Source organism: Amblyraja radiata, chromosome 17 (assembly GCF_010909765.2).
Source record: "Amblyraja radiata isolate CabotCenter1 chromosome 17, sAmbRad1.1.pri, whole genome shotgun sequence".
Taxonomy (NCBI): domain Eukaryota; kingdom Metazoa; phylum Chordata; class Chondrichthyes; order Rajiformes; family Rajidae; genus Amblyraja; species Amblyraja radiata.
Genome location: NC_045972.1, coordinates 32,617,824 through 32,634,924, shown reverse-complemented (window position 1 = coordinate 32,634,924; position 17,101 = coordinate 32,617,824). Strand labels below are relative to the sequence as shown.

The 17,101-nt window shown below is 48.8% G+C and overlaps 1 protein-coding gene across 2 annotated transcripts in view; it reads right to left on the bottom strand.

The window, feature by feature from the left end:
• The window catches only part of LOC116982684 (engulfment and cell motility protein 3-like), a 91,019-nt gene that overhangs the window by 29,629 nt on the left and 44,289 nt on the right, over window positions 1-17,101 (bottom strand). For both annotated transcript variants that reach the window (XM_033036039.1, XM_033036040.1), the window contains 10 exons: window positions 15,400-15,569; window positions 12,768-12,867; window positions 10,942-11,093; window positions 8,426-8,504; window positions 7,974-8,024; window positions 7,384-7,506; window positions 6,356-6,487; window positions 4,012-4,116; window positions 2,568-2,676; window positions 1,534-1,670 (listed from right to left, as the gene is read on the bottom strand). In XM_033036039.1, coding sequence (XP_032891930.1) covers window positions 1,534-1,670; window positions 2,568-2,676; window positions 4,012-4,116; window positions 6,356-6,487; window positions 7,384-7,506; window positions 7,974-8,024; window positions 8,426-8,504; window positions 10,942-11,093; window positions 12,768-12,867; window positions 15,400-15,569 — 1,158 coding nt within the window. The remainder of the gene's footprint in view (window positions 1-1,533; window positions 1,671-2,567; window positions 2,677-4,011; window positions 4,117-6,355; window positions 6,488-7,383; window positions 7,507-7,973; window positions 8,025-8,425; window positions 8,505-10,941; window positions 11,094-12,767; window positions 12,868-15,399; window positions 15,570-17,101) is intronic.

Here is a 17,101-nt window from a genome sequence, read left to right as displayed (position 1 = left end):
CACATTCCATACTACTTTGTATCTAGGCTTTAGAGGGTTCATATTAAAGACACCTTCCATAACCGTTGTCACCAGTGGGTGGGAGCCAATTGTTTATTGTCCCACTTCTAGTACTAGATACGATGACAAACACGACGAGCAGCGTTAATTGCGCTATAACTTATCCGCTTCTCATAAAACCAAACTGAAAGAAACCCCCAAACCTCTGCTACTTCTGTTTAAAAGTAGCTCACATGTGTCTCTTCACAAGACTTCTCCCCTGTTTTATGTAGGTGGCATACTGCTTTCTTGTGCCATCTCATCAAGCTGCAGTGATCACGTCAATTGTCCTGCTGGATAATCCTATAAGCTTGCAGGGTCTCTTTAAATCCTGCAAATTAATAAATCAATACGATCATGCAGTGGGTGTGGTGCACGAGTGACAGGTTGACTAACCACTGTTCGTGTCTGTGAGCAAATATAGGAGCTTCTTTCAGCAGACCTATTTACAATGGAAACCATGGTTGAGTAGGCCAATTTGGCACTACTATAATTCATGTTGCCTCGTCTTGAATTATCTTTTGGAGGCATCTTCCGATATTTATACCCTGTGCATGCCTCTACAATATTCTGTTTCTTATCTGTGGGTGGTGTGACAGACATATCTGGAGAGTTTATGACAAAACCTAGATACGTAATAGATTTTGTCGGCTCCAGTATGGACTTTCCTGGATGAATAACAAACCCAAGATATTCTAGGAGTGCCTTGGTTGCTGAAACAGCTAACTCTGTGACACATGATGCCTTCCCTACAATGAGCATGTCATCTATAATCCCCATGAGAATATGCCCTTTAGATCTGAGTAGGGCAACATTGGCTTTAGAATCTAGTAAATAGCCTAGGGGCTGAACTCAACCCATTGGGTAGAGCCTAAAATTGCCACAACTGGCCTTGCCAGATAAACTTCAGATATATCCTGTGACTCTCATGTATTGGTACGGAATAGCATGCATCTTCGAGATCGGCCTTACAAGCAGCTCCCTTTAGGAGCTTAAATGGAGGTTGCTGTGCAGGTCGCGCCTGTCAGTGTCTCCGAGCCCGGTTCGACAAGTTGCTCCTTTTCGGAGCCTTAGTGGAGATTACTGTGAAGGTCGCGCCTACCAGCTACTCCGAGACCGGGCCACCTGCTCCCGGGCCAGGTCACCTGCTTTAACGGTGGTTGCTGTACAGGTCGCGCATGTCAGCATCTCCAAGCCCGCTGCACCTCTCTGATGGAGCATCTCTGAATGCATCCGTATCTCGTGCCATGCGACGAAGTATTGATGCGCATGCGGGCTGGCGGGTTCTTCACGTAGTCTTGTCACAAGACTTTGAAATAAAACCGAATATCCCATGTACGTTGCCTAGAGCCATGCAGGACTCATTGTTGCCACCGATGTCAGTTCAACGACAGATTGAACAGCACACACAAAGGTCATTGAGCCCCATCCCCATCCTGGCCTAACACAACACTGCCCCGTCATCCTCAAGTTCCTTCAAGTTATAGTTATTACCTTATCAAAGTCTTCTTGTGTGGCTCGCATCTCCTTCCACGTCTTGTTCAAGAGCTGGATGCAAATACAGAAGAATTCTTCAAAGACCCTGTCCTGGGCAAAGAACATGGGATAGAAGTCCTGTCCTGTTTCTGAGGCTGTGGACAAGAAAACAAGACGCTTTTAGAAGACAATGAAACCACTGACATGTAAACTTGTCCTGTTTTATTGTGTTACTTTGAAGAAAAAAAGAGGGGTTGGATCTTCACTGGGTTCTGCAAAGGGGTGAGAGACGTAGGTTTGAGAGTGGTGTTAGTGTGAGCAGGATTTCACAGCAGCGTGCCTTAGGTGGCACAACTGGTAGAGTCGTTGCCTCACAGCGCCAGTACCTGGCCTCGTCCTGGCCTCCAGCTGTCGGAGAGGACCCTGGCATATCAAACCAACAAGGTCCACAGATGACATGGCAACCAGCTCAATTATGTCAGGTGACACCAACCAGATGGTAGAAATGTTTGGTAGATGTTTGCCAGTGCTGGACCTCACCAGTCCTAACAAAACCACCCTCAAACCCCTCCACACACACAAGGAACAACTCACTCTTTTTAATCCGATGACAAGCTGTAACAAAGGATGTTGGAAGGAACTGCAGATCTGGTTTAAACCAAAGATAGACACAAAATGCTGGAATAAATCAGCGTTTCAGGCAACATCTCTGGAAAAAGGAATAGGTGACATGTTGGGTCGAGGATGTTTGATGAACTCCTTCACCAACTAGTGAACGGTCCTGATCTACCATCCACTTCATTGGAGACCCTTGGACTATCTTTAATTGGACTTTGTCTTGCATTAAACGTTATTCCCTTTATCCTATATTTGTACACGGTGAGCAGCTTGATTGTAATAATGTATAGTCTTCCTGCCGGCACGCAACAAAAGCTGTAAACTGTACCTCGATGCACATGACAATGAATTTAAACCACTCGAAGCTCCCAAGGAACAACTCCCTCTTTTTAATCAGATTACAAAGTGTTACAAAGGATGAGTGATGAACTCACGTGGGTCTCCGATCTTCAGTATCTCGCAGAGGATGATGGTGAGCTGAATACTCCCACGGCCAAACGGACACTCGTGCTTGTCCTCCCGACTGCTGTTCTCCAGAACAAACTGTTCATTGGGAGGGGTTGAAGCGGAGAGGAGGAGAGAGGGAGAGATTATTTACTGAGACTTGTTCCAATCCTGAAACCGAAAGGTGACGACTCCACCGTCTCCTTGTAACTACTGAGGCAGGCTGTCATTCTGGACCAGCGAGAGCAAGGTGAACCGTCGAGAGGGGGTGGAACCACCGAGGGGGGGGGTGGACCACTGAGGGGGGGGGGTGGACCACGAGGGGGGGGTGGACCACTGAGGGGGGGGGGGGGGTGGACCACTGAGGGGGGGGGGGTGGACCACTGAGGGGGGGGGGGGACCACCGAGGGGGGGGGGGGGTGGACCACTGAGGGGGGGGGGGTGGACCACTGAGGGGGGGGGTGGACCACTGAGGGGGGGGGGGTGGACCACTGAGGGGGGGGGGGTGGACCCCCGAGGGGGGGGGGGGGGTGGACCACCGAGGGGGGGGGTGGACCACCGAGGGGGGGGGGGGGGGGGTGGACCACCGAGGGGGGGGGGGTGGACCACTGAGGGGGGGGGGTGGACCACCGAGGGGGGGGGGGCGTGACCACCGAGGGGGGGGTGGACCACTGAGGGGGGGGGGGTGGACCACCGACGGGGGGGGGGTGGACCACCGAGGGGGGGGGGGTGGACCACCGAGGGGGGGGGGTGGACCACTGAGGGGGGGGGGTGGACCACCGAGGGGGGGGGTGGACCACCGAGGGGGGGGGGGGTGGACCACTGAGGGGGGGGGGTGGACCACCGAGGGGGGGTGGACCATTGAGAGAAAGGTGGGCCGCCGAAAACGTAGGGGGACCTGGTGGGGGGCGCCGAGAATTAAGGGGTCCCTGGCAGGGGGCCCGTCAAGAACAAAGGGGGGGACCCGGCGGGGGGCGGGGGGGGGGGGAGGTCGCCTGCGGCAACCTGCGGCAGCAGCCCTGGTTCGCCGTCGAGCAGAAGATAAGTCTATTTGATGAACTTTATAAAACTTTGTCGGCACAAGAAGCGTGGCGTCTCTTGCCTAGGTGAGGGCTGCTGGATTGTATGCAAAACACAGCATTTAACTGTACCTAGGTACATGTGACAATTGAGTATCACTGACATCCTGGCCACACGCGCAGACACACGGACCTTCCACCAAGATTGCAGCAAAATCACCTCCAATGGATCCAGTCAAAGAAGCCCTCGACCAGTCTACCTGAGATCAGCCATCTCCCTCCAACAACTAACCAGCTGGATGGAAGAGTCAGGCTGCTCCCAGCTCGATTGTGATTCTCGTCAGTGTTTCTGCAGACGTGAATCAAAGTCGTTGGGAAAGGGCGGAGAGAAAGAAGTTGGGCGTTGGCAGCTTACCCGATTGTAGGCGTCAGAGTGGCGAGAAGCAAAGTAGATCATGTTATCCAGAGGCAGTAGCCCAGGAGGGGTGCGACTGAAGTCCAGCGAGGGGTTGGCATTGTTCTACAGGGGGAGAGACAACACATTTACTGACAGCCAGTGACTGGGGGCAAGGGGTGTACCTCCTGTCCTTTTGCACCCGTCATGAGCAGCAGAGAGTAACGAGGAAGGTCACAGTTAATATACACACCACCTCCCGCACAGTAACACACTCAGCAACAGTGGCAACGTTAATCTGATGTTGAAGCAGGGAAGGCAGATGCTGGAATCTTGCGTTGAACACAAAGTGCTGGAGTAATTCAGCGTTTTGTGTTGGGAACGTTATTCAGATTAATTAATCCTTCCTTCAAATTAATCTATGGCTAATTTTAGTTTTAGATGTTGGTACAAAGGATAGTTGGTGAGATGAGGGAGAGGCGAGGGGGTGGGTGCAAGAAGGGAGGCGAGGAGTCGAAGGAGGGGGCTGCGGGGGGGAAGAGATGGCGTGTTGTTTGGGGGCAGGATGGGGAGAGTGGGGGGGAGAGAGAGGGGGCGCAAATGCTAACGTGGATGGCGTTTGCTCACTTTGAATTAGATGTAGGCCAAGGGAAAAAGCACTAATGCACTTAAAACCCAGGCTCAGGCTATGGAGAGGGCCAGAACAGACGAGGCTAGGAGACAAGGGTGGCACAGTGGTGCAGCGATAGCTTTGATGCCTTACAGTGTCAAAGACCCCTGTTCGATCCTGACTACGGGTGCTGTCTGTATGGAGTTTGTATGTTCTCCCTATGACAGCATCGGTTTCCTCCGGTTTCTTCCCACACCCCGAAGACGTGTGGGTTTGTAGATTAATTGACATTTGTAAATGGTCTCTAGTGTGTGTAGGTTGGAACTAGCATGCGGGTGATCAGCGGTCGGCGTTGACTCGGTGGGCCAAAGGGCCTGTTTCCACACTCTATCTCCAAACCAAACTAAACTAAAGTAACCTAAACTAAAAACTTAACTAAACAAGTAAGAAATATCAATGCTACGTGACAGGTACTTGGACTGGGATAGGACATTCATCCTCAAGAAGACTCTGGCATAGAATGAAAATGATCTTTCTGATGTATCACTGTTCTTTATCTTGTTATGTGTGGCAGGGGGGGGGGGGGGGAGGATGAATCTACCCTTGGATTCATTCATACAAAATAAAACTGTGGTATTCACCAGATAATTGAATGATTCCAATAATTCAGGATTGGAACAAAAAAGTTTGCTAAAAAGAAAGCCAGGGAAAGTAACATGAGATCAATCCTTATGGAGAACACCAGCATGTAATAATTTGGAGAGAGGGATTTAGAATCTTACTGACTACCAACTCACTAACCTTGACGAGGCAGGGCAAGCAACTTGCTAAATTTCACCTGGCTAGGTCCCAGGGCCTGACAACCACACTGCCTCTGAGGAAGTAGGTTAACTTTTCCAAAAACAAGACGACCAAATCCACAAGGTATTTTTCTGCTAGATAAAAGTTCTACTTTAAAAAAAGGGTTGCCTCAATGTAAATACTTGCAATGCGAAATGCACAACCACTCACTAACAAATATGGATCACCAAAAATATTGGCAATGGTCAACGTATCTCCATGTCATAGGTGTGAGAGTGGCTTACTTTTCCTCTCAACAGTGATGTTTATAACCAGAGGACATTGGTTTCAGGTAAGAGTATGAGGTTTAGAAAGGGTACAAGAACGAACATTTTTACCCATAGGAAGATTGGAATCTAGAACACATTGCCCAGTAGGATGGGGGAGGCAAAGACTGTCACCAAGTATCCATGAGCACTTGAATTGCCATGACTTAGAAGGCTTTGGACTAAGTACCAGTCAATGGGATGAGTGTGGATGGTTGGCATGGTTGGGGTGGAACTGTTTCTATACTCTATGGATCAAAGGAAAGTCACAGTAATGAAAATGAATAACACTACACTTAATATCATATTAAATGCCAACACCGATGAGGAAAGTAATGATACCAAATTAGTGTCCAAGTATCTCTTTCAATGTATATCATGGAAATAGATTTTTGAGGAAAACGATCAAGCATTTCCGACTGGCCGAAGGGAAGATGGACTTGGGCTTTGTCGGTGAGTGAGCACCATTGTATCTCTGCCTGTCCTGGAAGGATGTATCTGGGAAACCACTGCTGAACACCTAGATGAGGAAGTGAATGGGGAATTTATCTGTACCAGAAAACTGGGCCCAGAAGTGAATGCTTGTAGAATACAGGTTCCGGGACAACATACATTCTGCCAAAAGGTGGAAGATGCTGCATGAACTCACCGGAAAGCCCAGCCTCCTGAACTCTCTGGAGTACAAAGACTTTCGCCGGTCCGTGTTGAAGTTCCCAGAGGTGGTGTCAGTATCGGACTCGAAGGCTGCCTGCCGCAGGCTCTGTATCATTTCCCTCTGGTCCTGTCAGGAAAATATACAAGACATACCATGACGGAACTGCAGCAGAGGATGGATCTCCATGAATTTCATATCATTCCTGAGGATACCCATTGTGGGTGAGGGTCACAGAGAGAATGTTGGACATCTTGTACTTTGAGTCACCTGATCGGTAAAGATGTGGGAACTTGAACAGGAATGGGACTTGCTCAAGGAATGCATTCCATCTCTCCCCCTTCTCTACAACTTTAGTTTAGTTTAGTTCCATTTTTATTTAGATACAGTGTGTAAACAGGCCCTTTGGCTCACTGTGTCCACGCCGATCAGCTATCACCCCCTGGACTAGTTCTATACCACACTAGGGACAATTTACAGAAGCCAATTAACCTACAAACCTGCGTATCTTTGGAATGTGGGAGGAAACCAGAGCACACGGAGAAAACCCACGTGATCACAGGGAGCACGTACAAACTCCATACAAACAGCACCCTTTGTCAGGATTGAACCTGGGTCTCTAGCACTGTAAGACAGCAACTCTACTGCTGCGTCACTGTGCCACCCTAAAACATGTTTGATTTCTAACTTTTCTAATAAAAACATCTTTAACCTGAGATTTTGTTTTGGTTTCTCTGGCCACAGATGCCACCTAACTTAATAAGTGCTTCCAGCATTTTTGTATTTTTATGGCAGAGTTACAGCATCTGCAGTTTTCTTTGCACTAATGTCTGCAGCTTCTTTGGCTCTTTAGCAGAAAATCAGCTGTGAAGGACAGTGACAAGGCATCCGTGGCTGGCATCAATCTGTTGGGCCAAGTGGCTTGTGTCCTTACATCAACTACCAACTTTGCCCCCTGCAGGTGTTCGCACCATGCTAATGAAGTCGTCACCTAGCTCCCTGTTCCAGGTGAGGTCACAGTTTACCTGGTTGTAGGGGTCCATTGGGATCTTCATCCTGGGCTCCAGGAGGTTGAGGGAAACGGACTGCAGGACGTACAAGTAATGGGCCATCTCGTCTCTCATGGTGGAGGAACTCAGGATAATGTTCTGTCATAAAACACAGCACATCCCTCTTTCAATAAAGTTGGTTTAGTTTAGTTTTGATGATCAAAACCCCACAAATGGCATGGTGCTGTTTGCCATTCGTTAAAGGAGCAGCCCTAACTCTCCAATAATAATGGAAGATCATCCAAGCTTCCAGAGGACAGGGGGCAGGATACAACTAAAATCCATTAACCCTCAGACTAAACTATCAGATTAACAATTCATCTCCGCTTAATGTCCATGTTATATTCCCATTAGTTTGTCCAACCACCACCTTCCTCTCTGAAGGATCTGTCCAATCCCCAGCTTTCCTCTAAATGACTTGTCCAATCCCCAACTTCCCTCCAAAAGACCTGCCCAATCCCCACCTTCCATCCAAAGGGTCTGGCCAATCCCCACCTCCCTCCATAAAGCTTGTCCAATCCCCACCGAGTGGCCTGCCCGGGTTTTGGTCAATGCAAGTGCCTTACCTTGAAGACATATTGCCTCAGGTTTCTTTTAATGAGAAACTCCATTGTTTCCTGACAGAAATAAAAAGAAATATATTCACCATGTCCAATAAAAATACGTGGGATATACTACTTGTTCACGTTTAAAGAATTAATTAAAATATCCCTGGAGCGAGGATAATGGATAAGTCGCCAATGAATGTTAATAACTGTGGTTATTCCATGTCCACGTTTTTCTTTGCACTCAAACAAAGTATTTCCACTGTATCTCGGTACTGGTGACAATACTGAATAAATACCAATCCTATAAACATCTGTCACCTTGCGGAGGACTCTATGTGACAGTCGTGGTGTGACATTGCTCACACTGTTATTGACTGTACAGAGCTAGACCGTGTCATGTTATAGCTTCTGTCATGGAGCGCATGAGGGTTAGTTAGCATTGCTTCCAGTACGAGAGATTGAAAAGGTACCTTCCTCTCATCGTCGTTGGAGCTGAGGAGCAGGGCTATGATCAGCGCCATTGCTTTCGTCTGGATCATCTGGTTTGTCCTGTGATGGAAGAGAGGAGACAACGAGCTCAACCAACGAGCAGAGATTGCCAGAGGGCAGAGGTCGCCGCCAGAGGGCAGAGGTCGCCGCCAGAGGGCAGAGGTCGCCGCCAGAGGGCAGAGGTCACCATCAATAAGTGGAGGTGTGAGAGCAGTGCTCAATAAGCAGATACCCAACATCATGCAGCCAGTGAACCTCAGCTATTGCAAGCACGGTGAAGATGTCTAAAATTGGAGGGCCGAGGATTCAGGTGAGCAGGAGGTTTGAAGGGGATCTAACAGTTAAATGCTTCACATATTTGGCATCAGCTGGCATCTGGAATGAGCTGCCAGAAGAGGTGGTGGAGGCAGGAACAGCAACAGCATTTCAGAGGCCTCTGGATTGGTTCGTAAATGAGCAGGACGTGGAAGGAAATGGAATTAAATCAAGCAAATGGGATTAGTATAGTTGGGCATGATAGACGCAGTGGGCCGAAGGGCCTGTTTCTATGCTGTAGACCTCTATGACTCTCATGTGGATTGGATTGCCATCTATCATACTGGTGGAAAACAATGCCTTTCAGGAAAAGCTGGTTCAGCACTGGAAAGGAGGGTCTGTTGAGGTTAGGATATGACTCAGAAGTGTAGGCTTTGAACAGACCTGTTGGGGCAAGTGACCTGTCTCCATTCAGTGCAAATAACACAAGAGGAGTCAGAGCCTGAGATTCAGCCATTCCCTTCCCGACCCCCAATCTATAGGTGTCTCTACGGATCTCTGTGTTGAAGGATTTAATCGGCTGCTTGGAATCAGGGGGCTTGCTAGATGGGAGTCCCACAATTCCAGGAGTGGCTTTTGTCTTGGATTTCATTCGTGCTTCCTGAGAGAGAGAGAGTGTATAAGATGTTGGTGAGGCCACATTTAGAATATTGCGTTCAGTTTGATCACCCTGATAGGAAAGACGTTGCTGGAAATGGTGCAGGGATGATTTACGAGAATGTTGTCAGCATTTGAGGGCCTGAGTTGTAGGGAGAGGTCGAGGGCCTGAGGGCCTGAGTTGTAGGGAGAGTTCTATTCCATGGAGTGCGGGAGGATGAGGGGTGATCTAATAGAGGTGTATAAGATCATGAGAGGAATAGATACCAGAATAGGGGAATCAAAAAACAAGTTTAAGGTGAGGGGGGGGGGAAATAAGAGTTAATAAGAACCTGAGGGCCAACTTTTTGTTTTTACAGAGGATGGTAGGTATATGAAACAAGCTGCCAGAGAAGATAGTTGAGACAGATACTACAACAATATTTAAAAATCATGTGGATAGGTACATGGATAGGAAAGGTTTATGGGGCATGGGCCAAACGCAGGCAGGTCAGACTAGTGTAGTTGGGACATCTTGGTCGGCATGGACAAGTTTGTTGATGAACCTGTTTCCATGCTGTACGACTCTATCCCATCCATAGCTCCCAGCTCAAAATAATTCCGGGTGGAAACTGGGCAGGGTGGTTCTCGGATCAGTTCAGTTTAATTTAGTTTAGAGAAACAGTGTGGAAACCGGCCCTTTGGCCCACTGAATCTGTGCCGACCAACGATCCCCGCACCCTAACACTATCCTACACACACATGGGACAGTTTTACAATTTTATCAAGCCAATTAGCCTACAAACCTGTACGTCTTTGAAACCGATGCACCCAGGGAAAATCCATGCAGGTCACAGGGAGAACGTACAAACTCCATAAAGACAGCACCCATAGTCAGAATCGAACCCCGAACCTCTGGCGCTAAAAGGCAGCAACTCTACCCGCCTGTCTGCGTTACTGCTGCATAGGTAAGGATGGGGAAAGGGTGGGAGAAGGATACTGTGTGATGGTGAACAGTATATCCAAACAGAATCAGGTGCAGCACTGTTTACAGAAGAGAACATGGTGCAAATGCAATCAGGAACAGCATGTCGTGTTGCCTAACTGTACGAGAGGAGAGGAAGGAGTCCTCCATGTTACAGAGGGCAGGGGCTAACCTTCATTCTCACGACCATCACTGGAAGCCACTGGACTGAGGTGTGGGCCTGGTTCCATGGCACATTAAGGCCAAGTGTGCTTTAGAAGATAGTGCAAGACTGGTGGCCATCAACAGACCTTGGTTTGAATTATCTCCAGAGTGCTGCTTCTGGAAGCTACCAGAGAACAATCACACATCCTGTGCCCTTATTTCTATGCGTACAAGGCAACATTTTGTGCCCCTCTGCCTCTTCACAAAGCACTGGGCAGCCATCAACAAAACCTTTCCCCAGACCACAGCCATTGCTACCGGCCCCTACAGATGGAAAGCCCCCACACATAGCTGTCCTCGCCATTGCCCGGAAGCCGGAACTTGTGCCTGAATGAGTTATCTTGTGTTTGGGGAAGTTGTGCAGGGTTCCCGCAGACAATGGGGGAGGGAGCGCTGGTTTGACTGGCTGCCACTTACACTTGGAGGTGAGAGATGAGCCTGTCCAGGGGCACCTCGTTCTTCACCAGCTGAAACAGGTAGCTGCTGCTGAGCACCATACTCTCCAGGATGGCCAGAGATAACTGCTGGATCGACGCGTCCATGGCCGACTTGTTCACAAAGCCTGCAATCTACACGTGTACACAGAAGGTCAGAGCCTAAGGCCAAAGGTCACAGTGCCAAAGCACAGCGCACGCTACCCTTTCACTCGCTTTTCTTTGCTTCCGCTCACTGTATTCCCAGCCAAACATCTGATGACTAGGAGAGTGACCCCAACACTGACCCCCGCCCCCCCCTCCCCCCCCAGTGTCACTCCACCTTCACCATTTGATGAGGGATGAAGTTTGGTTTTGATGCCCCCCTGATTAATTAAACTTCCCAATTTGCTCATCGGGAATAATGTCCACCCCAGGTCTCCTGTGTATGTGATAATCCATCCGGTGTCAGGACCATGGGTCAGACCAAGGACTTCCAATGCAGCACCAACTAGCAACACAATGCCTTATCATCAGAGCAGGTGGTGCAGTTGCTGGAGTGCTACCAGCTAGTAAAATGGATCTCCATATGTACACCGGACAATCCGGCTGCCCATTCTCTCCCTCAAAGCCGACGCAGCCAGACTAACCCAGCAAAACCTGTGCTCTGTCCACCAAAGCCGGCTAGCTTTCCCGGTTGCTAACCATTTCAAATCCCCTTCCCTTTCCCATACTGTCCTTTCTGTCCTGGGCCTCATCCACTGCCAGAGTGAGACCTCATGCAAACTGGAGGAGCAGCATCTCATATATACCGATGGGTAGCTTACAACCCAACTGTATGAACTTTGAGTGGAAACAAGCGACCGCAGGTGCTGGTGTACAATAAACTACACAAAGTGCTGGAGTAACTCAGCGAGTCAGGCAGCATCTCTGGAGAACATGGATTGGTGATGGTAACCCACTTGCCAGGATTTGTCCTGCCCCTCCTCTCTTCCAGCTTTCTTTTCCCCTTCCACACCCCCCACAATCAGTGTGAAAAAGGGTCCCGACCCAAAACATCACCTATCCATGTTCTCCAGAGATCTTGCCTCATCCACAGGTATTCCAGCACTTTGTTTCTTTATTGACCTTTGAATTTTCCAATTTCAAACAAAAACCCTGACCCCTCCTTCTCACCTCCCCCACACAATGCACACGCTCACCTTGTTCCTTTCCTCTCTTCCTCTGCTCATCGCCCACCCCTCCCAATTGCGAGTCACCAATTTATCTTTTATCCCCCCCCCCCCCCCCCCTTTCCCCTTGAACCTATATCCCTCCCTCCAGCTTTACATTTCAGTCCTCCTCTTCGTTCTCTACCGGGCACCTTTTTATCTCCATTTCGCCTCTGGATTTATCATTTCACCCACCTGCCACTCATCCCTCCTCACCAGTCTCCACCCATCACTCGCCTGTTTTGGTCCTGTCTCCACCCGTCTCCACCAGTTTTCTCCCCTCTCCTCCATCAGACTGAAGAAGCCTGAACCAAAACGTTGCCCGTCCGTTTCCCTCAACAAATGCTCCCTGACCCTCTGAGCTCCACCAGAACTTGGCTGTTTCCCCAGTGAAACCAATATGGGTTCAGAGGTCCAGGTGACCAGGCCTGATAGCAGCCAACGATATCCCCATGTCACAGGAAGCTGGCGACTGATGAAAGATCTTTGACTTGAAAGGTTAACTCTGTTTCTCTCTCCACACACGCTGCCAGGCTTGCTGAGTATTTCCAACATCTTTCGGCTTTTATGTCAGATTTTCAGCATCTGCGGTTCTTTGAGTTTCAAGCTGTGGACTAACCTTCTTAATGAAGACGGGGGTGAGGGTTTCCCAGGAGACGACACCGTGTTCCATGAGCTCTATGAATGCATTCAGAGTGTGCGCCAAACTCTCACCCGTGCTGGAAGACACAGAAAGTAGTCAGAAAAACTCTCCCGCAGTTACTCTGTGCCTCAGAGCCAAACAAAATGGCCGAGGTAGAGGAGCTGGCAGCCCCTGAGAGAGTGGAAGGTGTCATAGTCATACAGCATAGAAACAGGCCATTCGGCCCACTGGGTCCATGCCGACCATTCACCACCCATTTACATTCATTTATATCCTCCGTCAATCCTACATTGTCTCCATGTCTAATTTACATCCTTTATTAATCCCATGTTCTCATCCACACCTCCTAGTTTCCACCACTGACTTACACATGAGGGGAAATTTACACCGGCCCAATCCACTTAGCAACCTGCACATCTTTGTGGTGTGGGAGGAAACCAGATATGCATGTGGTCACGGAGAACGTGCAAACTCCACACAGACAACACCCGATGTAAGGATTGAACCCGGGACGTTGGAGCTGTGAGACAGCGACTCTACCAGCGGCGCCATAACAAACATGTATTTCCATTAAGATCATACACGACCCAACCTGTGTGTGTACATTAGAAGTGTGGCCATCACTGAGAGAGTTCCGTCCTCCTCCCTTACAGCTTCCCCCCCCCCCCCAATCCTCCACCACAATCAGTCTGAAGAAGCAACCCGACCCGAAACATCACCTATCCATGTTCTCCAAAGATGCTGCCTGACCCGTTTAGTTAATCCAGCAATTTGTGTCTGTAAACCAGCATCTGCAGTTCCTTGTTTCTCCATTCTTCTTACCCATAGTGGGGTGTGCCTGAGCCAACCCCAGCACCTAAAGCTGACCTTAAACATACGAGCAAGGGTAGGCCATTCGGCCCTCATACCTGCTCTATAGACCATTCAATATGATCCTTGCTGATCTATGCTGGCCTCAATTCCTCATCTGTGCCAGTTCTCTAGCAACAGAAGCAAATAGGCTACTCGGCCCATCGACGGCTGGCTATCCGAGTACCCTGCCTTGCAAAACAAGCTCAGCATTGATGTCCAGAGTTCTGGTGGTCACACTTTTCATGCACTACTTCAGTCCGAACCCAGGGTGCTGACATGAAACGTCGACCATTTCTCTGCCCCCACGGATGCTGCCTGACCTGCTGTGTTCCTTCAGATTTGGTTTTTTCCCCCTCCAGATTCCACTATCTGCAGTCTTGTGTGTCTCCTGTTAACTGGAACAGACTACAGTTACCACAGGAGGGTAGATAGTTGCACCTGAGGGTAGGTTGTGCGCAGGTGATTTCAGGAGAGACGACAAGTGTCGGGAAGCTGTGCCCAATCCCTTGGGATTGTTTTGAGGTTCAGGAAAGACAGCCATTCGTGGGAACTCGGTTCATGCCCACATCCTTTTAACTTCCTCATGAGTGAAATAATAGTGTGAACTGTACCAGGCCATTTAGCCCACTAGTCTAGTTAGCATTTGTGCTCCACATGCACCTCTCCCTACTCCCTCGTGTGTAGGATCGCTGGCCGGCGCGGACTCAGTGGGCCGAATGTCCTGTTTCCACGCTGTATCTCTAAAACTCTGCGGGTCAGGCAGCATCTCTGGAGAAGACGAAAAGGCGACGTTTCGGGTCGGGACCCTTGTTCAGTCAGATTGTAGGGAGGGGAACCCACACTTTGTCTTGCCTCTCATCTTTCCCAGATTTATTTCCCTCCCCTCGCACCCCTCTTCAAGATCCTGACCCTAACGTCACCTATCCATGTTCACCAGAGATGCTGCCTAACACACTGAGTTACTCCATTGTCCACAGAATGGAGAGTTTGTGCCAAATATCACTTAGTTTGAAAGATGTTGTTGACAGAGTATCATGTGGGATGTTAGGTTGGGATCAGTTACACACAGATTGGTGGTCCAATGCATTTGAACTTATCTGAAGTATAGATAGGGGACTGTTTGTTGGGGCAGATTGAGCATCTTTGGGCTTTGGGATGAAGGGGAAGTTGGGCTGGTGAAGCAGCATAGAGCCTTGCATTGACTAGCTGGTGGTGGTGCCCATGCACCTGCTGTCCTTGACATTCTTAGTGTGCAGGCGGTGGGTTTGGGAGCTGCTGCCTGGGTGACTGACGGCAGTGTATCTTACAGATGGCACATGCTTGGTGTGATTAGGCTGCTCAAGTGGGGCTGGGGTATCTGTTTGTGGGCATCAGGACATTTTCCCTCTCTTGGGACCTTTAGGGGTCAAGGTTATAGGGGTTCTGAGATCTATTGAGGGGCTGGGTCCTAGTAGATGTAGACTGTCACGGTCCATGTCTTTGGGGTATGAAGTGTGCCTTTATGTGTTGCCATAAGATCGTAAGTGATAGGAGCAGAATTAGGCCATTCGACCCATCAAGTCTATGCCATTCTATCAAGGCTGATCCATCTAACCCTATTCTCCTGCCTTCTCCCCCATAACCCTTGACACCCATACTAATCAACAATATCTATCTATCTCTGCATTAAGAAAATCCATTGACTTGGCCTTCTGTGGCTAAGAATTCCACAGATGCACCACTCTCTGACTCAAGCCTTGCCCAGCCCTCTACTTACTCATTGCCGTTCTCCACAATGCGGACCAGCGCTGCAATGCCGTCCTTGCTGATGAACTCCTGGGCAAAGGTGATGTCCTTGGAGAGGACTGCCAGCCCCTTCAGCGACTCAAAGCGCACGTCATAGTTGCCACTCTGGATCCCCGTGGACAGATTCTCCGCCTCTCGACTCTGGAACCGGGAAAGAGACATGCCAGTGAATCTGGGGCATTCATGGGAATGTGGGAAATGAAATGGGAAGAGCATGGCATCAGTGCAAACAGTGGGCTGTAAGGATTGTTTCTGTGTTGCATGACGTGATTTGATTGCTGCAATGTAGTCCAACGTAGTTGTGGCAGAGTCCCGACTGAGCAACAAGGATGCGGTGGGCAGACACAAACTTTCAATCAGAGTAGACATATCTGAGGTGTCCACATGTTTAACTGCCCTCAGTCAGGGGTTATGGGCAAAGGCAGGAGAATGATGTTGAGAGAGATCGATCAGCCTTGATTGAATGGCAGAGTAGACTTGATGGGCTGAATGGCCTAATTCTGCTCCTATGACATGAACATTCCCACCCAATCTCGGTAACTGTTCTCCCCCTCCGCCTTCATAACATTTAAATATGCTGCTTCCACAAGTCTCTGAGGAAGAGGGTTTCAAAGGCTCACTTCCCCCAAGAGAAAAAAAAAGCCTCATTGTTGCCTTAAATTTACTCCTTATTTTTAAAGACGTCACCCCTGGTTCACTTCCCTCTTGTCAAAATCCCCTCAGGAACTCATATATATCAAGCAATCCCTTCTCACTCTTCTGACTCCAGCAGATACAAGCCTCACCTGTCCTACCTTTCCTCGTGAGACAACCTGCCCCTTGTGTGGTAATGGGCCTGTCCCACTTAGGCAATTTTTTAGGCAACTACAGGCGACTAGTTTGTCGCCACATGTTCGCTGGTGGTTGCCGGGAGTAATCTCCTCAGTCGCGCATAAAGTCGTAGCGTCTCTCTGGTCGCTGCTAAATTTTCAACATGTTCTCAACATGACAGAGGGTTTGACACCAATGAGCGTAGCCACTTGGCCACTCTTCTGTCCAAACCACTCTGTCCACTCCTGCACCATATCCTTTTACTTTCCCCAATAACTTTTGACCTGGCACTTTCTTCTAATTGTTTTCTCGCTGTGATTTGCATTGCGTCTTGTTTTTAATTTTGCACACTTTTTCTTTTCGCTGCCTGTAATTTAGGTATAATTTATGTTTTGTGTGTCATCTGACTCTGATGTTGCTGCAAGCAAGATTTTCATGTTACTTACACCTCAATCAACAGGAGCTTTTACAATATAGTTTATTTCTGGCACGTTTTATCACAACCTCTAATTTTTCCTTCTCTCTATCTTTTAGTTTTTCATTGCCATCTTTTAGGGATTGGCAAGAAATGCTGCCATTTCCATGACAGAACGTTGAACAGTATAGCACAGCAACAGGCCCACGGAGATTTGCGCCACATCTCGCACTTTTCCAACTTTTGGAAAAGATGATCTTAATCTGCATAAGGGCAAGCTCCTGACATGCATTTCCATTGAATGAATCAGTGAAACATTTGAAGCTATTACTACTCAAGCAAACCTTCTTTAAAAGGGTCTTGGAAGCAAGTGCAGAAACTTAGTCCTCCCTGTGTCCAGGACTTGAACATGTTTCTATGTCAAAGAAGAAGAACTATTTACCGAATT